We start from the raw sequence: 25,679 nt of genomic DNA on the forward strand, positions 1-25,679 counted from the left end.
AAATACACCTCCCACAAGCACCCGTTAAACAGCTGATTGGTGCTGCGTGGCCTCTGAATATGATGACATATATTTTGGTGCTGCGCTGACCGTTTTTACAGTTGTCTTTGTCTTTAGCGAGGCAGAATGTGAGGGTCAAAGAACATTTTTTGTTGACAAGGAAGAAGGATAAAACTTTATTGCGCAACTCTATTTTGGATTAGAAACCTTTTGTGGATGAAATACTGGTATTTTTTCCTCTGTTTCTGCAGTTTATCCTCTTCTCCAACCTACTGAAGCGGCTAAAGTCCCCAAACTTTTCAAGGTTTGAGGTAAGAACTTTCAGACGTTGGAAACAGCTTCAGATTATAAAGAAATACTTTATCTAAACTTGACATAAGCATAACACAATGGGAGTGTGTTTTTTCCACAAACTTCTGAAGAGGATATGAAACAACTTACTGGCCATTTTTTTTAAACCATAAAATATTAAATCCACCTGGCTAACTCACGTGAAAATTTTCTCAGATTCTAGGAATAAAGTGATTTTTAGCGAACTAAGCAAAATGCTGTGGAGATGCTGCTTGGATTAACTAATCTGTAAATCACCTGGATATCTAATAGTGTTCTTTATGCGCCGTGCATAAGGCCATCCATATAATATAACGATCAGTGAACATGCGCAACAATGAGCCAGAAAAAGTCCTTAGCCTATTTTTCTGTGTCATGTGCGTGGAATGGCATAGACAAGTCTTGTTTGTTCGAGGTCTGGATGAGAAAAGTATTCTCTCTCTCCGAATGTGTGTTTGTTACCTACTGGGGTACCAGCTGATTGCGAAATGTATATTATTGTGTTGAGCTCAATAGATGATAGACAGTAAGCGATTTTCTGTTGCAAAACATGCAATTGATGTGGCATGTGATGAGCCTCTGGGGAGATGCGGTTGTTTACATTCATTTCTGAAGAAAAATATTGTTGGATGCCTTGCGAATATTTCACGAAATAGCCAAGGCATAATAAAGAACGTATATTAAATGTGCATTTAGCCATCTTATTTGCTAGCATAACTAGTGGATGTACAAAAAAAAAAAAAAAAAAAAACTTGGACAGTTGCCCGTAAGACACTTTGTTTTGGAAAGTAGCCGGCGCCAAACCGGGAGGTCGCAGTTCATAACTATGCATCGTTCTACAATATTGCACCGTACTATTAATAGCAAATCTAATTTTAACAGGATCCACATTTCAGTTGTCTCACTTTCAACGTTGGGAAGGCTGGATTCGAACTCAGACGAATATAGTGAAGTAGAGGGACAGTTTCTTTTGCAAGCTGAGGACAAAAGTATGTCGTAATACACGGAATAAACGCATTGAATTGTGCTTTGCCACACTCGCGATCGTGGTAGTTTGGCGAATGCCATGTTATCAGTTACATCTTAATTGCCGTTTTAAGGCTTTGCTTAGAACGTGCCCCGTTTGTTTGTTTTTTTTTTGTTTTACCAAAAAAGAGGTAAATAGCGACCTGTGATCACGTTGCGAGATTAAGGGGCCATTTCTGAACAACATTAGAAGGGCTGGTTAATATCCTCCTTTTGAAGAACAAAGAGGTGGAGACGTGGAAAAACAAGCGAGCAGGTGCGTGTTTTGTTCCGCGTGTAACGACTCTCCCGGGCGGGAGCGTCTCCAGGTGAATGACGACACCTCGGCTGAGGTGTTTTTCAACGCCTCTCGGTTATCAGCCCAATCTGTCCACTAAGGGGAAGCACGTTCCTGAAGTATTGCTGTGGAATTTTGATTTTGTGCATAAGAACAAATCTTGCTCACACGCCATGTGCCAATTGCAACCACTTTAACATGGGTTTACACGTTGTGATCACTGAACTCATGGTCTAAACTCAAGTAATGAAGTGGCCTGAGGGTTAAAGCAATCCTTGAGTAATGGTAACTTACTTCTTTTCTGAGAGGTCTTCAACCACATGTTTTTTAAAAGCTTTAAGTGTGCACTGAGGCCCACAGGTAGTAATTACAGCCACTACACTTATTTGTATATAATGCAGCGTGTAGCCAATGTGTCTGCGTGTGTGAGAGGGTTGACAGCTTGATTGATACTGAGCACACTGCCTAGACTTCAAAAATCCCCATTATCTCAGAGTGGGCTATCATATGTTTGCAGATGTCCTTTCCAGAAAGGGCTGTTTTGTCAATGTCAGCCCCTCCTCCTTAGCCGTGCTTTGAAAGGGAACAACACAGGCATGAGCAAGGACTCAAGGAATGGAGCAAGGCGCTAGATAGCCTCGCTAGCACGGGACCTCTATTTACAGGAAGTTGTAGAAAAGGTTGTGTAATCTTTTTTCTTGGTTAACCCTCTCAACTTGACAAAATCACAACAGAGGACTGTTGCGCAACTTGTGTTTTCTTTCCTTTTTTTTTTTTGCGAAATCGACCTTTTCAACGAATGCTCTGGCGCTTTGGGGCGCTGTTGTTTTTGAGCTGCTGTGATATGGCTTGAGGAGGTTTACACACACTGTTCATATTTCTGTTCTTTTCAATAGCCCTTTCTTTCCATGCATGGTGACACAGTATCTATTGCCTGAAGTAGCTAACTGGGTGTCATCTCAGTTTATCTAGCTCCAGCTAGGGAAAATCTCCTGATTGTCCTGCCCCTCATCCCACCCTCTGTCCCAATCCCCTTGCTGTAACTTTGCGCTTTATATTAACCAACCTCATTTACAATTAGGCTATATGTAACGTGCTAACCCTTCACCTAGAAGCAATCTGTGTGTTTTCACTCCACTCAAGCTTAGCACTCCATCTTTTGAACAACCATCTTTCTGATGGGAGCATTTTTCAAGGACTGTTTTCTGATCTGACAGTTCTGGTTTAAAGACAGCTGGAGGGATCTGTCTGGACTGCATAACCTGAGCTATCCCATAATGAACAGGAGGGTTGAGGGCATGGCTCACTTCACAGGCCTCAAAGCTTAGCCTTACATTTGAGTTTACAGCATGTCGCAGACCTTAAATGCTAAAACACATCGCTAATGGCTCAGTGATTCAGGTTGTGATCATGTTGAGTGTGGTAATTACATGAAGTTGTAATTACGGCGAAATTGACTCAGCCAGTGCAACGTTGCTGATCACAAATGTGTTCGGTAACCCCTAAGGCAGCGCTCTCATTCAATGGTGTCTTTTCTGTGTTGGCTGTTGCTATATATTTTGAAAGGAAATGATATAGCACTAACAATTCAGTGAATAGCAGAGAAAATTGGCACAGTCATATTTGTGCAAAAAACAGAAACAGTAAAAAATAGAAATGATGAAAGGTTGAAGGTCCACAGCTTGTTCACAGAGTGTACAAACAGCAGTAATTTGTAATGGCAAACATCAGTAAAACATGACCTCTATATTGAAGACCTGTATGCCTGTCTAAAAGGTCGATGGCAGTTGAACTCACATTTCCACAGACAAGTATAACTAATTGCAACTGGAAACAAGTTGTCTGTAAGTACTCAAGATGTGTTTTAAATCAACCTTAGGTAAAGTGTGCGTTTAGACATACCAGGCATTTAGGTGGCTTATGGTACATTCAGCCAATCACCTTCCTTGGATTTAACTCTTTCATAGAACAGCCTGGGGCAGCTTGTAATTGGCTGCTGAGAGAGGAATTTGCATGTGACAGTTGGCGTTCTCTGCCGCCCACAGGAAGTGACGGACAGCGCGAGTCAGAGCGTGAGGGCCACGCAGCACGCAGCCATGGTGTTGATCCTGGGCAGACGGCTCAACCGGGAGGAGTCAGGCGTCCGCGACTCCCCCGCGGTCAAGCGCAAGGTCTTTGAGGTGGACCCCAAGACGCTGGCGGGCCACGACGTCTTCGACTTCTCCTCGGGCTCCACGCACGCCGAGGGCATCCTGCAGGCGTTCAACGAGTTCCGTGACAGCCGCCTCTTCACCGACGTCATCATTAGCGTCCAGGGCCGGCAGTTCCCCTGCCACCGCGCCGTGCTGTCAGCCTGCAGCAGCTACTTCCGCGCCATGTTCTGCAACGACCACCGCGAGAGCCGCGAGATGCTGGTGGAGATCAACGGCATCCTGGCCGAAGCCATGGACAGCTTCCTGCAGTACGTCTACACGGGCCGGGCCAAGATCACCACCGACAACGTGCAGTTCCTCTTCGAGACCTCCAGCCTCTTCCAGATCGGCACGCTCCGTGACGCCTGCGCCAAGTTCCTGGAGGACCAGCTGGACCCGTGCAACTGCCTGGGCATGCAGCGCTTCGCAGACACGCACTCACTCAAGCAGCTGGCCAGCCGCTGCCGCGCCTACGCCATGCAGAACTTCCCCGACGTGGCCCAGCACGAGGAGTTCCTGGACCTGCGGCGCGACGAGCTGGAGGAGTACATCGCCAGCGACGAGCTGACCGTCGGCAAGGAGGAGGTGGTCTTCGAGGCGGTGATGCGCTGGGTCTACCACGACGTGGAGGGCCGGCGGCCCATGCTCAGGGAGCTGCTGCACCACGTCCGCCTGCCCCTGCTACACCCCAACTACTTCGTGCAGACGGTGGAGGGCGACCAGCTGATCCAGAACGCCCCCGAGTGCTACCAGCTGCTCCATGAGGCCCGCCGCTACCACGTGCTCGGCAACGAGATGATGTCGCCCAGGACCCGGCCTCGCAGGTAACGCCGGCCGCCCCGGCACCTCCAGACACACCGAACATACTGCATACTAATTTCCTCTGAGGCGCGTCTTTCAAGGCACTCAAGTGACTTTCCAAAAAATCAAGAATCTCAGGCTAGCCTCTTTAGCGGTGCGTGCCGCGATCGTTTCGGGAAACAAGTTCCTTCCCAGGTGCCCGGAAGCTAAAGATGAGAAGAAGTTCTCATGTTTCATGTTGCGTTTTGTCCTCTCAGAGTGGCAACACCCCCTTTATCATAGGGATTAGTCGTAATATTGTGAGATTAACTCTCCTTGTGTGTTAAAGCAATCAGACCGTCTGTGTGTTTTTTGGTCTGTTTTTTTTTGGACACCGTCTCCTATTTCCAAACCCCTCTTTGATTCACTGTTGGTGAGGATTAAGCACCACCCATAATGCACTTGGCTAACCAGGAAGAGAAAAAAGAGCCGGCGGTTCAGACTAATCCAAGAGCAGCCGCCGCCGGTGCAGTGCTGAGCGCATTGTCTCAGACATGACAGGGCATTTATTGAAATGGTTGCCCTTTGAACGTTCAGAGGCTTGTTGTCAGAATGAGACTTCACACGCGACACAGCGAGGCAGAGGTAATTTATGGGCCTGTCGCTGTCTAGATGTGCGAGTCTGATGAGCATGAGCTGCAAGCGGGAATTGTGGGTAGACAAAGTTTCACCTCCTTGCTTTGAGAGCAGCTCTAGGAAACATTCACGTATAAGAAACACTTGTGTCTCGATGAAATCCTGGAAAGATTGTCCCTATGAGTGTGTGTGTGTGTGTGTGTGTATGTCTGTGTGTGTGTGACTACCTCTGTGTAGGTATGCATGAATGTGTATTTTTGTGGTTTGTGTACTCCAATGTGTGTATGAATGTGTGTATGTGCATGTCTGTTTACATGTGGAGAGAAGTGGATACAGAGAGGAAACACTTAGTTAGTTTAGGAAAGGAAATTTCCACTGTAGGCCTCAGTCCACTGGAGGGGGAAGGGTTAAGTGGCGTGCGGAAGGGTGTCGGGTAACAGCGGGGTGATGTCGAGCGCTGTGCAGTGTCAGTATCCAGGCAGAACAGTGACGTCGCCTCCCGCCTGTCTGCGCAGCCGGGGAGGGCCTCTTGTTTCATGGGCCTCGCTGGCCCAGCTGAGTCCCCGAGCGTCGCTCCGGTTCACCGGGGCTCGCCTCCATGGAGGGGCCTTCCGCTTGCCTCCTTTCTCAGCTCAGCTCCTTTCTTGGTGTTTGTGGCCTTAATGCCAGTATTCCAGAGTAATCGTTCCACAATGTAGGCGCTGTAGTCGTGGTTACTCTTCATTGAGGCTCAGTGAGGGTATTTCAGGAACAAACAGTGGGCTTTTCAAGGCGCAATTTGGAATTGACACAAGGTTTTTTTTTTTCAATCCTTTTTTAGTTCAGCAGTGTATTTTCAGACAGCATGTTTGCTTAGAGGAGAAGGTCATACATTTAAAAACAGAATTGAAATGACTGAATTGGACTGTTCTATTGTCACGTAAAGTCTCCTGTCAAGAGATAACAGTGTCTGAGTGTTACCCAGACAGGACTAGAGGCGGGTGGCCATGACAGGTGGCGCTGTCTGTTTTAGCCAATCAAAAATGGTTAACAAACCAGGTCATGAGGGATCCAGGTCACACTAACAGTTGTAGGGGTCATGAATCAACAGTACTGATGCCCTGTAAATATCACGTGGAATGTGGTGGAACGCTGTCCTGTCTCCATATTCGCTGCCAGAGTGCGCAGGTAGCCTGACCCTTCTGTTCTCTGTCTCCCCATAGGTCCACGGGCTTCTCTGAGGTCATCGTGGTGGTTGGCGGGTGCGAGAGGGTGGGCGGCTTCAACCTGCCCTACACAGAGTGCTACGACCCCGTGACCGGCGAGTGGAAGTCGCTGGCCAAGCTGCCGGAGTTCACCAAGTCAGAGTACGCCGTCTGCGCCCTCAGGAACGACATCCTGGTCTCTGGTAAGCGCAGCTGGCCACTGCTGGCTCTGTATAAAAACAAACCTCCGAGCACTAGCAATAATATTCCTTTATTAAATGCTAATGTTTTTAAATGCTTATTGTTTAGCCGGGCCTCTCGGTAGAGCCTGTTAAAATAAAGGGGGGGGAAAGCAATACGCTGTCTCGCAGGTGGAGGCAGGGTCAGCCTGTGGAGTCTTTTCCGGCCGGCCAGCCAGCACTTGCGTCCTATTGGCCAACTGTCAGGCCCCGCAGGGCTTTTTATAGCCTCCGGACTGGAGCGCTGTGGGCTGGGGGGGAGAAGAGCGGGGGGGACAGAGCCTGGGCCTAATTTCCCTTTTAGAACCACATCTGTCACGTGCTCGACCGGGCAGGGAATCCGCCTCTCAGGAACTGCAGCCAGTCCGTCTGTCTCCCTCCCTCCCTCTTTCTCTGTCTCTCTCTGTCTGTCTCTCTCACTAACTCTGTATCCTTCTCTGCTTTCATCTCTGTGTGGGACTGCTTTTAACAGCTGCCTTTTAAGAGTATACAAAGAACCGCGTGTCTTGTTCAGACTTAAAAAAAAAGAGAGCAACTTTGACAATAACAAACCCTACAAACTCAGAGCTGATGAAAGTTTTACGTGAGAGAGAAACAGCAGGAGAGAGAGAGAGAGAGAGAGAGAGAGGGAGGGTCTGGGGTGAAAAGAGGGAGAGACAGCACGGTCTAGCCTTCGGGGGAGAGAGATGTGTTTACATTTTGCTTGTGCCAAGCCCTCACGTGTCCCTAGCCAGTCTTCTCGCTAGCACTTCCCTAAAAAGTCAACATCTCTCTCTCTCTCGTTCTCTCTGCCTCTTCCTCCTGCTCTCTCTCTCTCTCTCTTCTTTCTCCCTCTCTCTTGCCTCACCCTCCCTCCTTTTCCCTCTCCTCTCTGTTTTTTCCTCCCCTTCTCCTTCTCTTTCCTGTATCTCTTGCTTTCCATCTCACTCTCTCCCTCCTGCATATGTGCACAGGGCCCGGAGTGTAAGCTCTGCTCTGGACAGATTTGAACAGGACAGGAGAGGCATAAAATGTTATGAACGCTAGAAAGAGCACCTCCAGCCTGTTTGTGTAGTCTGTCCGTCACCCGGAGGGTGACAGAAATCTGAGATCAGCTCCAATGACGCAGTTAAAGCCCAATTTTTAACTCCTCGTGTTTATGTGTAGACGCTTTTCCCCCCGCGGTATGTTCGTGTGATCAGCTACCACACATGACGCCAAAGGGGCCAACGGAACAAACCGAATTTGTTTCAACATTCCCCACTATCGCCCCCCCCCCCCCCCCCGGCTCAACAGAAGAATCAACACCCCACCTGGAGGCATATCCTGTTTGGAACAGAGTTCTTATTGCCGTATTAGTAAAACTTCATTTGTTAGTATCACCGTGACAACGCGCCTTTATTTGCGCTTGGTATTTACAGCACAGCTATGAGACAGAAGGACAGAGGGAAAGCGACCGAGGTCACCGCGGTGGCCTCCGCCATCCCGGTCTCATCTGTGAATGTCCGAGCTGCTGTCCCCTCCACGCCACAAGCGCTGAGTTTGTGTGTAGCTGTATTAAAGAGCATCTGCCCTTATTAAGTATACATCAGCAGTTCACACCTTGGTGCTGCTATTCACATATAGTGTACTGTATGAGCCTGTCTGCACTGTTCCTCTCAATATTCAAGCTGAGGACCAACAAGAGAAATGGCAATGAAAACATCACACAAAAAAGTAACCAAGATATTGCAGCTGAAGGCAGAGGTGAGAGGGAGCTGGAGGGATCGGCTGTGTGAGAGAGGTAGGGCAGAAAGAGGGAGGGAGAGAGGGAGGTAGTGGGCGGATGAATGCGAATCAAGCCTGTCAGTTGGCGTGGGCTCCCTGTGATTCATCAGTGGCCCTGATGCAAGTGTTGCTTCATTAAAAGGAGCCGGTCGGCTTCACGGCGCATTATTGATTTATTTGGCACGTTTGGCATACTGTATCTTCCATTTGGATACAGCTGTTTGCGCACTGAGGCGATTCCCGCCTAGTAACTTGGTGAGAAGTTCAATCACATAGTCCAACCTGGGATTCAAACCCACAGCTTCCTGGGCCACAGCTCCCCAGTCACATACTTATTCACGAGTTTTGTCCGTTCGGTTTTATTTTGGGTGAGTGTCTAGGTTTTTTATGCTTTGTTTTTCGGTTTCATGTTTTGAATTTTATGTGACGCTGCAGAGCCGTTGTGTGCCCTGTTTGCAGACTTCCTTGATGTTGTGGTCTGAGTCTGTGTGATGTTTGTGTTTGCTACGGTGAGAATTTGTGTGATGTATGTTTTGCCGTGTTGTGAGTTTGCATTTTGTGTACGTTGCGGTTTGACTTTGTTTGACGTCGGGGTGTAGCGTGCCGAGTTTGAGCGAGGTTGTGTATTGAGTTTATGTAATGTTGTGTGTATGAGGGCTGCTGAGTCCCTGCCCTCAGTACTTTTCTATCTTATCAACTCAACAGTCGTTCTAATCCAGTGTGTACTTCGTCTTTTCTATTTCTGTGGAACAAGGTTGTTCCTCAATAAAGCTTCTCTGTTTATGAATACAGATGTCAGTGTTCCATTGTAAAAGAGGGCAGAACGACGTGGCCCTTTTCGGAGAGGAAGTGAGTTTGTTCCTCAGCTAACGCTACTTATAATGTTCCTGCGTTTCACGCAGCGCAAACATAGAAGCAACGCTGAGAGAACGCTATGTATATAAGTGAGCCCAGGGGAAAGGTGTTGGGGCTTGCCAGGAACGTGTCAGATGTAACCTGTTTGGCTGGGAGTTGAATGCCGATCGCTGTGTGCTTAAAAAATTAAAGAAACAGCAGAAAAAAACTGCAGAATCAGCAGAGCTGTGGGAATATCCCTTATCGCCGCTGTACCTCCCGGATAGCCGTTAGGACATTTGCATTTGTTCCTTTTTTTCTTTCTTCTTGTATTTGAGGCCTCAGTGAGCTTTTTTGTTATGTCAGGTGACACCTGAATAAACCTTACAGGAAGTAAAAAAAGCATTAAAAAGTAAAAACAAGAAATGAAAGACAGTTATGGTTACATTAACTTGGGTTATTGTGAACCTGAGTTAATGATCAGTTACACCTATATAATAGGCAATGCCCTATCTGTTGTCTCTGAGCCACGTGTTATAAATTCAATAAATTCAACTGCTTTAAAGGAGTATGCATTTAAAGACACAGTGCATGCGGTATGGTAAACTGTATGTTCTTCATCTGAAGAAACAAAGGGATTATTGCTTACCAACATAATAATGCTTTACAGTATAGTGTAATACACATAATATCCTCATTACCATGATGATATTATTAGGGAGAGTAAGCATCATGTGATTTTAACAGGGTTTCAGTATCCTTTAGTGATGCAACCAGGCAAGAGGACAGAATGCTATTTTGTCAGTGGTTATTCACGGCTCTGCCGTTAAACACAGTCAACCGAATGCACCACAGTTCTACTGTGATAACATACAGTACAAGGTGGCGAACTGTAGCCAGAAGGATCCCGTTTCATCCACAGCTTGCCCCCGGTTGGCTTTGAGTGGGGTTGTAATGTGGCTACGCTTGTGTGCACCTGGGCACACATGAGTGCAAAGCAGGCTTAAGGGGCTTGGGATACCAGCGAGGAAATGTGAGGTGGATTCATCTGTGCTACGCTTCATCGATAGCACCTCTTCGGAGGTGCCATTCCGTCTCTCCGCTTCCTCATAGCCTGCGGTGTTTTGATGGACGTCAAGTTTTCCTTTCCTTTCCTTCACAGAAGAGCATCCTTATCAGTCTTCACCTCTTAATTAACGTAGCCGGTATGCTGGGTTCCACCACGAGGCATAACGTTCTCCCGGCGGTGTTTTGTTTGCGCCATACCCAGGGTTCAGCTTCGTTGCAGCGGTGCAGAACCGTGAAGGGCATGTCTAAGATGAATCGATAGGCAGATACCGAGAGAAGAATCCATGTTGGCAGCAGGGTTAATTTTATCAGTCTCACTCCTTCAGGGTTTACTAGATTTACCTGTTCAATGAGCTCAGCGTTAGAGCACTTACAGGGAAATACTCACTTTTGTTTCATAATGTCTCCGACTGTGTAGACGGGAGAGATGAGGGCAGGTGTTTTTAGGTGAACGGCATGTATCATACGGCCTGGAAGCTTGCAGGGCATTCAGCCGATCCCTAATTTTACCTGGCGCCACCTCCCAGGTGAAACCAGGTACTGTCCTGAAAGAAGGTGAAGCCGCACGCCTTATATCATGCTTTTTTTTCCCCCAATCTGTTCCAGGGGGCCGGATCAACAGCCGGGATGTGTGGATGTACAACTCCCAGCTCAACCTGTGGATCCGTGTGGCCTCCCTGAACAAGGGCCGCTGGCGTCACAAGATGGCCGTCCTCCTGGGAAAGGTAAAATACAAATGGAGGCCTCTGTCCTTTCAACCCAACAGGAACACGAAACATGGTTATTGTTATAGGACCTGTTGTTGTTTGAAAAAGCATTTTTTTCTCTGGTATTGAAGGAAGCAGCCCAAGAGACAAAGCACTTCCTCACTCACAGAGTAGCTCCCTCAAAATAACAACACAGCCCTGTTTTACCATTAGAGGGCGAAAAGGCCAAAAAGGTAGTCACAGCCTCTGAACATTGCCCACTCTGTTCTTATTTCTTAAAATCACTTCTGCAAAATATATATTTTTGCTGCTTGCTATACCATCTTTGGTAGCTTTTGTAGGGTGTTTTTTTTTAGTTAAAATGCTGTTCAACGCTCAAATTTTGTATCATCAGATAATATTTAGTGTCAGTTTCATGCGTATTTCAGCCACCTCAGATATCTCCATATAACAGTGAGTAAAATTAGACATGGCTTAACGCAATGGAAAAAGTAGAACTTTCAGAGGTGTAGCCCAAAAATTCCTGTTGGTTACTGATACCGGAGGCTGTTCTGTGGCAAGTAATACAGGTCATCCAGCCGAAGTGGAGCTGAAAGTCTCACCCAGCAGAACGTTATGGGTGTGAAACCTCGTAACAAACCTGTTCATTGTGCCTTGCAGTCTGGCATCAGCATACATAAACATGGAGCTTGTCTGAGTCACTGAACTTATTTGTAGTAGCTCTTGTAAACGGGGGGGGGGTGACCTTTCTGTTTTTTTCCTGTGACATCATCGGCCCATAATTCTCTCGCCCCTGTGTGTCCGGTATGTCACACCCCCCTGTAGTAGGTTTTGCTGACTGTCTTTGGCACATTGTGGGGGAACTACACTGTTAAAAACACATTGCTTTTGTAGTTAGATGGAATAGTGATCAATGCAGTTCAAAGCAATTACAGGGAATTTGCACATAAACAATGCTTTTGTTACATATTGCATGGTGGGCACATTTTACAAATGTGTCATGTTATCCATTTATACGGTTAGATATTTACAAATCTGGTTGGGTACCTTGCTGAAGGATATTACAGTAGTGTCCCATCTGGGAATGAACTGGCAGCCTGAACTGGCGAGCCCTGCTCCTTACCAAAACACAACACAGAAATTCTTTTGGGTCAAAGTGGGTCAAAGGGACACAGAGAGAACACATTTGACAGCTGAATTGCTTAATGAACCAGCAGCGTTGACAGACTGTATTCTGAGAGCATGTACATGGCTTTCCCTGTACAGCAACATCAGTGTAGTCTGGCGTTCAGGGAACAGGGCCTTCTACAGGCCACACTCTTCCTCCTTTAACACAAGGCTCTTTCTGCTCTCTCTCTTTCTGCCTGTGTCTCTCACTATTACCTGCTGTCTGTCTGTTTCTTTCTTTTTTCTTTTTTTATTCTGTCTTTATTTGCCTCACACTCTCATGTGGGAATACATGTTTACACCTTTGCTTAGTTAAATGACCTCAGAACTGCCCGGCAATGTTGGCCAATAGAAACAGGTTATGGAAATAATTGTGCTGCGCGAGGTGCATTAATTGATTCGTACAACTGGTGCACGGCATCTGTCATTAAAGGCGTCTTCGGCAGCGGCCTGACAGACTGGTTTCAGACCGACGGCAGACAGCTGTTCTTAACTTGGAAAAACAAATTTAAGCCAGTGGTGCTTTTTTTAAATTTGTTACTCACACAACATTTTCTTTTTGAAAATGGCAGAGACTACAAAGCTCCTAGTACTGTGTAATACCCATGCCTAAAGACCACGCCAAGCTACTGTCTGCTAGACGATCAGCAGTCACCTTAGCAATGGGACTATTATAATAAGCCCTATCTCAGGTGGAGCTCCCTTGCGTTGTCAATCTTATGAAGCAATTAAAAGGTATTACTTCATGTACAAAAAACACTGATTTGAGTCTTTGACAGTGCATCTTACAGAGGTTTCCCTGGGTCTTGTTGAGCTAGGCAGGGTATGCCGGTTGAAGGCGGTCGGTTGCAGGGGCTGGCAGTTTAGAATCTGAATGCCATAGCAACCCGAGGTTCTCAAACTTTGACACAAAAGCAAATGCTGTCTCAACTGCTCTCTGAAATCTGTATGCTTACTGCCATTTCTTTTTCTTTTTTTTACATTTTAACAAAATGAAGGTATATGCACCTTCCAATTTGTCTAGATGCTTGTGCCTTAAGCAGCGTGTCAAATTAAAACGTACATTTTTCTCGTGAGCCCTTCGTCAAGGCAGTTGAAGAATAATGACGTAACTACAGTATGTAGGTGGTGTTTTTGACATTTATACGACAGAACAATAAGAAAAAAACTGCTGGGCGTGTTTTGATAGACAGAGAGAACCCGGTGATAGCTCCACCCATTTTAAGGCTCGTGTGACCTCACTTTCCCGCTCAGTTTAACTGGCAGCTATCATTTAGCGTGTATACATAATTGGAGCGTGAAATTGATCTTAGGATTCCTGGTAAAAGTCATTAAAGCCCAGAAAAATGGGGACTGGAAAAGCCCTTAGCTACAGTTGGCAAGCACGAACCTTCCAGGGCCAGTGACAGGTATGTTTTCCAGGGTTTTACTGCCTCATAGAACAGCCCCGAGATGCCTGTTAAGACGTTGATCCAGATAATAGAGAAACCACAAAGCTCAAGACTGATGCTGGCCTCGGGGGGCCATTCCTTTCATAGAGCTGTCAGGAACGACTCCCCGTAACTGAGGCCCCTTTGACTCATGCGCTTAACCAAAAACATCTTAATAACAGTGTGATGATGTTTTCTGGATGCTTGCGACAAACCTTTAGACCGACACACGTTTAGCCAATAACTCAGGAGCTCACTCTTTAAAAGGTTATGTCATCTGGAAAATGCGTGTGTGTCTGTGTGTGCGCACGTGTGTGCATGTGTGTGCGTGTGTGTGTGTGTGCACGCGCGTAAATGGGGAGGTTGTCCGTAATACGTATTTTATATATTTATATACACTTTTTTCGGGCTTGAAAGGGCCGATGTGAAATTATTTCCCAGAAAGTCATTTGTAATGCTCTTGGGGAATTTTATCAGGATTCTTTGGAAAGGCTCCGTCTCTTCCTGTTTGGTGCTGCCCACAATAGCACACCCCTGTACTTTTTTGTGTTGTTTACAGTACCCAAGCACGCCACTCATTTTTTTATCGTCCAGAAATTCCTCCTATTCAGCTTGGCACTGTGTTTTCAAGAATTTTTTTGTTGATTTGTTGTTGCAGATTTGTTATGTCGACCTTATTTTTGAGGAGCGATGTTCTTCCTTTTTTAGAGTAAAGGTCTGAAGAAGGACTCTTATCTACGTGGACGAGAGGAAACGAAAATATATGTGTGACGATAAACACAACATTATGATAAAAAAGAAAGATGAAAACTTGAGCTGTTTGTCATGTTGAGGTTAATTCTAGACTGCCTCCGTCGCCTCTACTGACTCTTACACACTCTTTCCCGCTGCAGTGCATCATCATTAATGAGATTTTTAAAGTGGAACTATGAAGAAGGGAATAAAGTCATCTGGGTGGAATAACAGTGAAGGCCATTGTAAATGTAAATCCATGTCAAGGATCGCACAATTGAGTGACATACAAAGGAAACAAATGTAGAAGGTACAGAAGTCACTTTTTTAATGTGGCATACATTTCCCGCAGCCAGTTTAATGAAAAACAGCTCAAGATGCCACGCTCTGTCAGATGTGTTATTCAGGCATGTTTATGCAGTAATAATAGCGTTTGTTAAGTCACTTAACTGTGTTAAGATAACTGTGTTCACTCCCAGACCCATGAAGTCAGAAGAATAACCCTATCCTGAGATACTGCTCTTTGTATTTACGAATCCGAAGAATACGTAATGAAGTTGCCCTACTGTTCAAATCATATTCAGATTGATCTCAGCAAGCTTTTAGGATTATTTGCATGAAATCTTGGCTCCGTTTGCATGAAATCTTAGCTTCGTTAAATGTACATAATGAATTAGGAATTGTTGGAATAAGGTGACAAAATGATGGTCTCAGAGTAACCTCTGGCACACAGAGAGGGAATGATTATGAAGCTCCCTCATGTCTGTTACCTGTAAACTGCGTCTGTTAGCCGCTTAGCTCCACTTCCCGTTCGACTGGTTTTGCTGCCAGTGTGCAATGATTCCGTTAGCACTGCTGCAGTCGTCTAGAGAAACAGTGAAACGAAGGACAGCTGGAAAGTGAACCCCCCCCTGCGGTCAGGTCCTCACAACAATGGGTGTCTGTCCCCAGGAATGATGGATATTGTTCTTTGTTCACTGTGAGCAGCCCACAACATAACCCCCCCCCCCCTTTCCCATTCCTCTTCCCCCTGCCTTAGATTAGTTATCAGCACGTGGGTCTCTCATAACAACGTGACAGTGGCCTAGTGACCGGGCGCTCAGCCACGTCTAGAAGAACACCAGCGCAGCTCTCCTCGAGACAGAAGGGACGTGTCATGACGTTCATCAAACTTTATTTAAGAAACGTTATGATTTGACAACAGTTGAACAGATTCAGAATTTGAGACCCCGACCATGATAACGTTTGCTCGGTGTAACACCGGCTTATTTTGCTTTCCCCCTCCCTTGCAACTGCTGGCCACCAGACCTTGACCTTTGACCTTGACCTTGTCCTTTGAGTGTGAAAACGTCATGTGATGCAGTCCAAACACTATTTGAGAACAGTCACCATGCGTCCTGTCCACATACTCTATGTTAAATTAACAGAAACGTTTTCACCGGTACAATGCAGTTTTGTGACCTGGCATTGGAGCAACTATGTCTCTGTTCAGCTCTAAATAAATATTTTGTGGTTGATTTCTCCAGTTAACCTTCACAAACCTAAATTGTGTCAAATTCTTAATTTAAACCTTTCCTGTTATTTAGTCATTTTTTCAGATTGTTTCACCAGTGTTGAACATTGCAGAAGATATTCTGTTTCTTCTGCATGGCCTTTCTTTTTTTATTTCAGACAGGCATCCTGGGTATTGTAATGACACTGTTGACTGAAAGGTTGCCTTCTTTCAAAATGTGTTGTGTGGACACTGTCACCTCGGAATTATGTCTGTCAAGCATTTAAATGAGTTCTGAAGAAGACTAGCTACTTGTGGCATGCGTGTGGGCTCCATAAGTGGCAAAATAACCAACAGCACATTGGAATTTGTAAACAGAACCTCTTTGAGGGCAGTGAGAATGCTCTGCGTTTGTTGTAGAAATTAAATGTTGGTGGGTTGGTGGTTTGGAGGTAGTGCTTTCTGCATTGTGTAATGTTGCTACTTAACCTCCTGTTTCGTGTAAACATGGCGAGGAACTTCCGCCCCTGCCTGGTCAATCTCGGTGCATCTCGGCTTCTTTAACATGGAACCTGTTCGGTCAGTTTTTCTGCTTTTCCAAGAAAGGAAAGGCAAACGTGCATGAACTCTTTGGCTTTTGTACCTGCAGCTCTGAGCTCAACTCAAGATCAAACCAAGCTGGGGAGACAAAAGGTGTATGAGATAAATCTTTTGTATGCGGGTCTTTGATCTGTAATCACCTGATGGATATGCTTGACTGACAAGATTGATAGAAAAGCAGTGATAATGAGGACTGACCTGATGCCTAGTTGAAGATGAATGGCTGTTCAACCAGCTATGCTTACATAATGATGAATAATACACATTTTAAAAGATTGTATTCCTCATTTCAGGATTCATAAACTAAAATTTGAAATCAGCGCAAGTGTATCTCACCCAGCTTCCTCATAGGGGGTCGGTGTTTTCATTTGGAAACAGGAGGAAGGTAATAGGGTTTGAAATGACGTAGTCATTTAGCTTAGCTCTCTCGAACAGAGCTATGCTGCAGTTGGCTAGCATGCAGTGGGGGCTGCCTGCATTCACTCTCTCTATCAGGAGAACAGTTTTACTGTGTAGCTATTTGATTGTCCGGGCATGCTTCTCCTGTGTCTGTTGGTGCATGTTAGCAGGAGTATGCTGTATTGCATATGCGTGTGTGAGTGTGTGTGTGTGTTTGATTGCCTGTATGTGCATAGACATGTGTGTGTCTGTTGAAGTGATGTCACTGATGTAGTGATGAAGAAGCCCTGACTGTGTGTGTGTGTGTGTGTGTGTGTGTGTGTATGTGTGTGTGTGTGTGTGTGTGTGTGTGTGATTGATTGCCTGTATGTGCATAGACATGTGTGTGTCTGTTGAAGTGATGTCACTGATGTAGTGATGAAGAAGCCCTGACTGTGTGTATATGTGTGTGTGTGTGTGTGTGTGTGTGTGTATGTGTGTGCGCTTGCCTGTATACACACGTGTGTGTATGTCTCTGTCTACCGCTGTGCAGATGAGGGATTACTAACTGTACGTGTGTGTGCATGTGTGTGCGCAGGTGTACGCTGTGGGTGGCTATGACGGGCAGAGCCGGCTGAGCAGCGTGGAGTGCTACGACTCCTTCTCCAACCGCTGGACGGAGGTGGCCCCCATGAAGGAGGCCGTCAGCTCCCCCGCCGTCGCCAGCTGCGCCGGCAAGCTCTTCGTCATCGGCGGCGGCCCGGACGACAACACCTGCTCCGACAAGGTGAGAGAGCGCGAGACGCGGAGCCGCCTGTTCGCTCCCGGCTCCGGCGGCGGGCCTGTGGCCGTTTTCCCTGTGCCCCCCTCACCTCCTTACCCCGTCGCTCCTCACCTGCTGACTGACTCAGTAGTCTCAGATTCAGACAGTGACCTGGTGGAGGAGGTGGAGCCAATTTAAGATGAGGAGGAGTCATCTAAAATGTGGGCGGGGTCACCTCCGGAGGAGGAGTGGCTTGGGGCTTTTACAACATAGGTCAAGAAGGTACTGAATAGCGGCTCTAGGTGAAGGCCGTTGCCTCAATGTCAAGTGAGCAAAAACTGGCCTGGGTGGGGAAGAAAGCTGCCGGTGCAAAGCAAGAGCTGCTGCACGGCGGTAATGTTGGGGGGGGGGGGGAGTAGTGATGCTAGAAACAAACAAAACCCAAGATGGCTGCTTCCTGGAGCTCACCTGCTCCGTCTCCCCAAAACGTCAGACTTAGACGGATGGGTTCACGAGGCTTTGTTCAAGCGAGACATGATTGCGTAAGGCGAACAGTCCTCTGGTGTAAACACAGATATCAACGGGGCTTATTGAAGGCAAGGCCTGCTGACATCTTTGGGCAAGCAGCAGCAGGCCGACGTTGAGTCATGAGATGGAATTGCTGATGAGTCATTGTATTAATTTGGCCTGGAGAGGCAAGCGGAATTAAAGGTGTTGCATGACTTTATCGTGACATCACCAAGGTCACCACAGGTACCTTGAAGCGGTACAGTAAAGCTTAACATTTGAAATTTGATTTGTGGAGTCACCTTGTAAGGAGGTGCCACAGTCTCACTTTCACGGTACAACATGGAGTCTCCTTTGACGTAAAAACAGTCTGTTGGGTCTATGACCGAGCGTGCCGCTGTGCAAGTGTTGCTAGATAAGAGCATCTGCCAAATGACAACAGTGCAATGTAATGTAATGAGAGGCTGCGGAAAAGAAGATGGCCGTCCATTGTACAGACAGACAGCTTTGTCTCGGGGAAAACAACGCGACCTGTGCGCGTGTTACCACGGTAATAGGATTCCCTGGAACTAGAGCGGCAGGATTCTTCTTTGTTTCGATGACAGTTGCCAATGGAAGCCCGACGTGAAACGGCTCTCGACGTCTCAGACTGCTAAATGCGGGTCTGTTTGGCACAGATGGCAAACTAATTTCACCTTTCAGGGGGATGGGCTTTGTGCTGTGAGAACTGGAAACCCAGGCCAACAGTGCTTCCACCAGGCTGTCCTGCTAAATGCCTGATTTTTTTGTGCGAGCGGCAGACGGCTGACCTGGATTCAGAGCTGCACGTTGGGCCCGTTGGATTCCGCCCGTGACGCTGGCCAGACCTTTTTCCTTTGTTGATAGAAGGGGAGCAGGAATTATGGGGCTTAGGGTGCTGGTCTGATGCCATGGCGTGTCTTTCCTCTCGTGAGCCTGGTTTTAAAGTGCCCTGCAGGCATTTCTCTAAAAGAAAAAGGATCACTGATAGCTACTATTTTCATTTTTGCATTTGTGTACATAAGTAGGTGCTTGGAATGAACTTTGAAATTTCCTGGAATGAATCTGATAAGCATCGCAAACGTTGCCTCGGGGCAAGTCTTTGGCCAGGTGCATCGCTTAGACGGCCTTTGCAATTTGTAAATGTAAATGCCTTGAATTTCCGGGTGCTGTTTAAGAATCTGAAGCGTTGCCACAGCTTTCTGCCGGGTTAGCAGTTCACACGCTGACCTGTGGACTTTCCTGGTTGCTTCAAAATCACCCCCCCCCCTTTTCCCCCCCAAGACAAAAAGAGCGTCTGTCCGAAGGATTTAGCCGAGCTCAGCCGCGGTTGCGCTGAGCTCTGAGAACAGGAGATGTAGGGCCGTAGCCTGGGACAAAGCGCTCCATGCTGCAGTTTTGTGTTTCTCCTCCGAAGGAATGCGAGGAATTCCCTCAGCGCTCTTGTTTTCTTTTCACTCCTGTGTAATCACTGTACAATAATGCCCCCCCCCCCTCCCAGAAAGCGGGACTCAGGTGAGCCCCAGGCGTGCTGCTGACGGTTTTGCTGTCAGCGCTGGGGCGGCTGGAACGGGCCGGTGCTGGAGCTGAGGCACGAAGCTCCCGGGTTAAGTCAACTGCTGTTCCTGTCACGTTCCCATCCCCAACTGGAAAACATGTGTTTGACTTCGAGGGGTTTTCAGGAGGGAGCGTTTTCAAGTTCTCAGAACATCTGGAATGTTGAATCCGCCCCCCCACATCCCTCCATCCCCCGACTTGACAGCCCCCAAACTTCTCCCACCCCCATTTACAATTTCACACAGTTAATATACAGTAACTGTCGCTCAGGGACGCTGAAAAGATGATCACTTTAAGCACAGTTGGGTTGAAGTACCAGAAAGGGCTCTGGGGTGGGTCAGCAGGGCTCTGGTCTCAAGTGCAGGCTTAGGCCTATGCCCCGGGCTCGAAGAAAAACGGGCCGCACCATCTTCTGACAGTGAGCCCACAATTCTCTTGGGGTGCCTGTGTGAGCTTCTCTGAGGGTTGCATCTGTCTGGCCCAAGGGTTCTGCACCACTTCAGAAGCTGATAAGATCAGACAATCTTAATTTCCAATTGGTGATTCTGAGCAAGGCATAAAGAGGGAAAAAAACATTTTAAAAAGCAGCAGCAGGCCCTGAGTCTGCAGCCCACAGATGAGAGTTTGTTTAATATGCTTTATGTGGTATATGAAAGTGGCAGTAAATATAAGGATAAGTATAAGGAGTGTGTGGCACATTTTCATATATATGTGAATACAACTGTTGTATTTTGTCAGCATATAGACATGTTTTTGGCTGTGACTGAAAAGCCCAGAAGCCTTTAGTGTCTCACTCACATGCAAAGTAGCTTCGGCAGTTGCTGAACTTTTTACCACTTGAAGCACTTGAGGGCCAGGAGGCCAGCAGAGTTCTTGTTTGAGGGCTGGCCTAGCCATGCTGTGATTTCCATTGTGTTACAGCCGTCTCCCCCCCCCTCCCTCCCCCAGGTCCAATGCTATGACCCCGAGTCGGACACCTGGTTGCTAAGGGCCAACATACCCATCGCCAAGCGCTGCATCACCGCCGTTTCCCTCAACAACCTCATCTACGTGTCCGGAGGCCTGACCAAGTCCATCTTCTGCTACGACCCCGCCGAGGATTACTGGATGCACGTGGTGCACACCTTCAGCAAGCAGGCAAGGAGCGCGGGGCGGTGTGACTCATCCACACACAACACAGTGTGTCTCATCCACACACGTGGCAATTGGTTGGAAGAGTAGAGTAGAAATCTGCAGATTAGCAAAAGAAAGGCAGACACTGCATTAGACTGCTTTTGTGCAATCACTGACATTTCAAACAATGTAAGCCTTCTTCGACTTTGTATTTTGGCAGCTTTACCTTAGATGAAGGCCCATTTTATGAAAGAGGAAATAGTGAAGGAGGATGTCTGTGTTGCTCTAACAACTGTTTCTGTCTCTGTTGCTCTCTCTTTTTGTCTCTCTCCATCTCTCTCTCTCTTTCTATCTCCTTCTCTGTCCCTCTCTCTTTACCTCTCTCTCCCTCTTTTTCTCTCTCTCTCTCCCTCCCGGTGCTTCTCTCCCCCTCTCTCTGCAGGAGAGCTGCGGCATGTCTGTCTGCAATGGGAAGATCTTCATTTTAGGGGGGCGGGGGGAGAACGGGGAGGCTTCGGACACCATCCTGTGCTACGACCCCGCCACCGGCATCATCACGGGCGTGGCCGCCATGCCCCGCCCCATCTCCTACCACGGCTGCGTCACCATCCACCGCTACAACGACAAGTTCCACCGGTCCTGACCGGGGCCACGCTGAGGGAGGGGGCCCCTGAGGGCCACATCCAGACGCCCCTGGGAGGAGATAAGCTGAGCCACTTGTAGCATTGTTCTGTGTCTCAGGGTGTCCTCAGATCACATGACATGGAACGCATTTAAGGTTTTTACTCGGTAGCCCCATGCAACCAGAACCCGGCCTGCTCATTCCCAAAATCAGTGAGGTCAAAAATAAAAAAATCCAAAATATAATCAATGACTTGATTTTATGTTTATATATTACAAAATACATCAGTGACACTGTATAATTCTTAATTGTGTTCTAAAAGGTATGAATTAAAATGCATGGCAGTTTGGATTTCATACACTACAATATATCACAATCCATTCATGGATTAGCATACAGCTATAGGGAGCCCTCTAATAGTCTGTATAAAGCTTCTTTAGTTTAAAGAATATAAAAAATATAAAGTTTCTTCCCAAGCCACTGGTTGTCGTTTTGTTTAAATTCATCAAAACATCTCAGTCAAAGTTGTAATCAGCTTCAGAACTGGTAGACTTCAGCATAAAATTAGTGGTAAGTTTGTTTAGTGAAAAATTCTGTGTCATTGCTAGTATGTGCAAAGCAAACAAGTGGAGTTTTATTAATAGACCCTGAAATGTTTACACAGAATAACCGTCAAATTTTTCTCAAGCACAGACCTCACTTTAAAGTCACCGAACCCAGCAAATGACATTGTTCTTCCTCAGCTCTTGAAATAACCAATGAAAATAACTTCTTATTAACGCATGTAAAACTGGAAATTATTCTTCTGGAAATGTATTGTGACCGAATATGCGTAAGCGAAATAAACGTGAAAAGACACTACAGCAGTCCCTTTGTAGCCGGCACATTGAGAAGCGAAGAATTCCCGCCCGGCGTTGAGAGATTTACCGTACTCAATGAGGTTTGATGCAGCGGTTCTGTGGAAAGAGGTGCGATCTCCTCTCTCAGCGGCACCTGTGGAATTACCTAGAACTAGTATGGCGCAGGACAGAGGTGTGTGGGAGAGATCCGTGTTCCGCTGGTCTCCCTGTACCTGCCTTGCCTGGTCATGCCCATGTCATGTGATCTGAGAGGTGAGACACATGCCTCCACCTCCCCCAAGCCCTGTTTCCCTCCCTGCAATGTGGCTGCTCCTTTCATCACTGACTTTATCATTTATTGTTACCCTTTATTTTGTTAAATACATACTACTATTTTTACTGTATTTTAAATGATATTATGCGAGTTTTTTTTTTTTTTTAAGTGTTGGTGTCAATGCCTTGTTTGGCCTTTCAAGAGAGAGTGGGATGGGGAGAGAGAGTGAGAGATTATACAGCAGGCCTACAATGTAATTTTTGAGTCATGTCTTTTTTTTACAGTGTGTAGCGAATCAGGTGAGATGTTGTGTGGTCACATGTGTCCCCAGTGTAGACAAGGGGATAGGGGGAGGGTAAATTACAGACACACGAAAACTTAATCGGAGCAAATGCAGTACCTATATGTAACACAGAGATGCTTCTGCCATTGAAAGATATTAAGCAGAATCATTTCACGCTAAAGTGGCTTAGCCGCATTGCCTCGGTACAGCTCAGTAACGACTGCATTAAAAAACACTCTTGCTGAATCTGTTGCTTTATGGGTGTTGTAGTTTTGAATGATGACCCACGATGACTTAAAGTCTGTCATTTTATAATTAAAACAATACTTGCTCCACACGTCAGCACAGTTTTTTCCCCCATCCGTTCAGGTAACGCTGCTCCAGGTAACCAAGGCAACCTCCTCTCGTGCTGGGTGAGAACTCAGCGCGGTCATGACAACCGTGCCGAGCGTCGCACGACCGTGGCTTGACTGTTTACACGGTGGGGTTTAGCGAGAGCTCTGGGTGATGTTTTTCCTCCTGACCCCGGTCAGTAACATATGGCCCGTTCTTACCTGCTTTCGATGCAGATCCCGAGGCTGTGAATGGGTGTGCTTTTTTTAAAAATATTCCCCTCCCTTGATTTTTAGATGAGAGTTATTTAAGAATAGCTTTGTCTCTGAGAGTGCGTCTCTTTTCTTTCCGTTTTGTAACTGACGACGACAGAACCCCTACATGCACTTCTGTTGCTCCGTTTTTATTTTATTATAATAACAATGTAAATATGTTTTTTTAATTCAGTTTCTTTTTTTTTTACTGTATCAGTAAATGTTCAGTAAACGGCTTTTGTGTGACAGGATGACTGGAGCCTGTCAGCACCTCCTACTGGCTGCCGTATCACATAGCTTGGAGTAGAGAGACTAAACGTGGAAGAGAGAGGTAGAAAAGGGCACCCCCTGCTGGTCAAGGGCAGCCGTCCACCCAGCTGAATGACCACTGAGGCAGGGTCAGAGGTGAAGCGAGATCCGTAGTGGTGCATGAGGGAGGCATCATTAGCCCAGAGGGGTGGAAGGATCTTCCTCTTTTCTCGTGCCCAAAAATCAGGAATCTGGATAGTTCAGCATTCCTTATGCCCAGCTCACGGTAGAATGTAAGACCCCATGTGTCTTGTAGTGTCTCTTCTCCAGCTAATGGTCTCTCCCCAGGGCACCAGTGTGAGGCGGGCTGACAGGGTGCGAGAGTGTGACAACGTGTGCATTTTCACAAGCGGCAAAAAAAAAATGTCCTCATTGTTTTTTGATTTTTTTTTTTCCTTAAACATTAATTATTGTCATGGTTGTTCTTACTGTGGTTATAAGTGTTTCCATTATTCCTGTTGTTATTGATTGACTCGTTGGGTTTTTGGCACTGTGTGTGTGTGTGTGTATGTGTTTGCGAGTAGTTCATTGCCCTGTGCTCTGGTGGACCACATTTCAAATATGATTGATTGACAGCAGAGGGCTGAGAGTGAGGAGAGGGCGGACAGCAGACATGCACAGTAGGAGGCCTACCGGTCAATACCGATGACAATCTAGTGTTGAGGAGGAAGTTGACTGTTTGTGTCAACACAGCCCCTTAGTGGCTGGAGATGGTGTAGGAGCGACCGGGACCGGCAAGTAACCAAGAATCCACCTTTTCTTGCAAGCCTAATCCTATAGAGTACTGTATCCCAATGAATTAAATACCAATTTTAATGGCCATGTGTACTCTGCTATTGAAAATAATTTGAATGTGGTTCTTCAATACAGTCTGCTCTTGAATGAGCTGTGTCAAAAAAACCTTTTTCTCTTCCTCCCTGTGGCTGATGCTTTATTTATGCAAGTGTATTATTTAGCCTGGTGTATGTGTGGGTCTGTGTTTCACATTTAGAGGTTCCTACAGATAGTGGGGACCCAGTTTATGGATTGAAATATTCTTTTTGTGGTTCTTCCAAAAAACACAAAATGAATTTGGTTGTTCTGTAGGATTTGCAGTGAAACACTACTGTCCTAGTTCACAGAGGACCTTTCCTGTAATTGTATCATTTAGTTAAAGAAAGTGCCTTAAATAGTTAATGGAGGCACTGAGATGGGAGGGAAAAAAATCTGGCCTCTTTGGGAGGAGCCATAGAGCGAGGGGAGTTCTGGAATCTCACAGAAGGTTTCAGAATGGTAAAGAAGGCCAGTGGAGACAGCTCTGTTGAAACAACAGAGATGGGCCACCATCTGAAGGGGCTTGGCCGTTGTGACATCACAGAGCTTGACTAGTGGAGTGACACTGATTGGAGGACTTGGGGGAAGTGGGCGGGGCAAGCTCTGCGGCTTTCAGGCGCGGCGTTTCTGGTCTGCCCCCAGTAGACCCGATCCTCAGGAGGATAGGGGAAAGCAAGGCTCCATTTCGAAAATCCAGTGAATCTATTGTATCTACTGTTAAGCCAGTATTGAACAGGACGTGTAATGGCTGTACAACTGTGTGCATGAGGTCTTAACTTGTTCCCATCCCCTCGAAGTACTCTGAAAAATGTTTGACTGTTTGACTGTTAGACTACCTTTTTTGTACTTGTAGCTATATCATTGATGCCTTAATAAAGTCATTTTCTCTAAGGATGTCTTTTGTGATTGATTGTGTGATTATTTGCTTGGTGGATGTGACCTTTGGTAGGGGTTATCATAGAGCTGAAAATTTCAAAAGTATAACTGGGCATTTATCAAGGCAATTGAAGATAGGTACCCTGTTCAGGGATGCAATAGCCTGACTGGCTCCAAGCCCAGCTCTTTGCTCACTCTGTCACCCTACTGCCAGTATGAGCTTCTTCCTGTCACAGTGCAACATTGGAGTCATTTTTATATTTTGTCATTTCCTGCTGGCGAGGCTTCCTTCAAGGAGGG

At 46.5% G+C, this 25,679-nt stretch overlaps 1 protein-coding gene across 1 annotated transcript; it reads left to right on the top strand.

Moving 5' to 3' along the window:
* Positions 1–101: 101 nt before the first annotated feature.
* On the top strand, positions 102–23,897 carry klhl24a (kelch-like family member 24a). The gene is made up of 7 exons (XM_036554050.1): positions 102–311; positions 3,679–4,649; positions 6,444–6,628; positions 10,919–11,037; positions 17,417–17,605; positions 20,612–20,800; positions 21,219–23,897. Exons 2-7 carry the CDS (start codon positions 3,730–3,732, stop codon positions 21,417–21,419), a joined length of 1,803 nt encoding a protein of 600 aa, XP_036409943.1. The 5' UTR covers positions 102–311; positions 3,679–3,729; the 3' UTR covers positions 21,420–23,897.
* Positions 23,898–25,679: the final 1,782 nt, after the last annotated feature.

The sequence above is a fragment of the Megalops cyprinoides genome, chromosome 20 (assembly GCF_013368585.1).
Source record: "Megalops cyprinoides isolate fMegCyp1 chromosome 20, fMegCyp1.pri, whole genome shotgun sequence".
Taxonomy (NCBI): Eukaryota; Metazoa; Chordata; class Actinopteri; order Elopiformes; family Megalopidae; genus Megalops; species Megalops cyprinoides.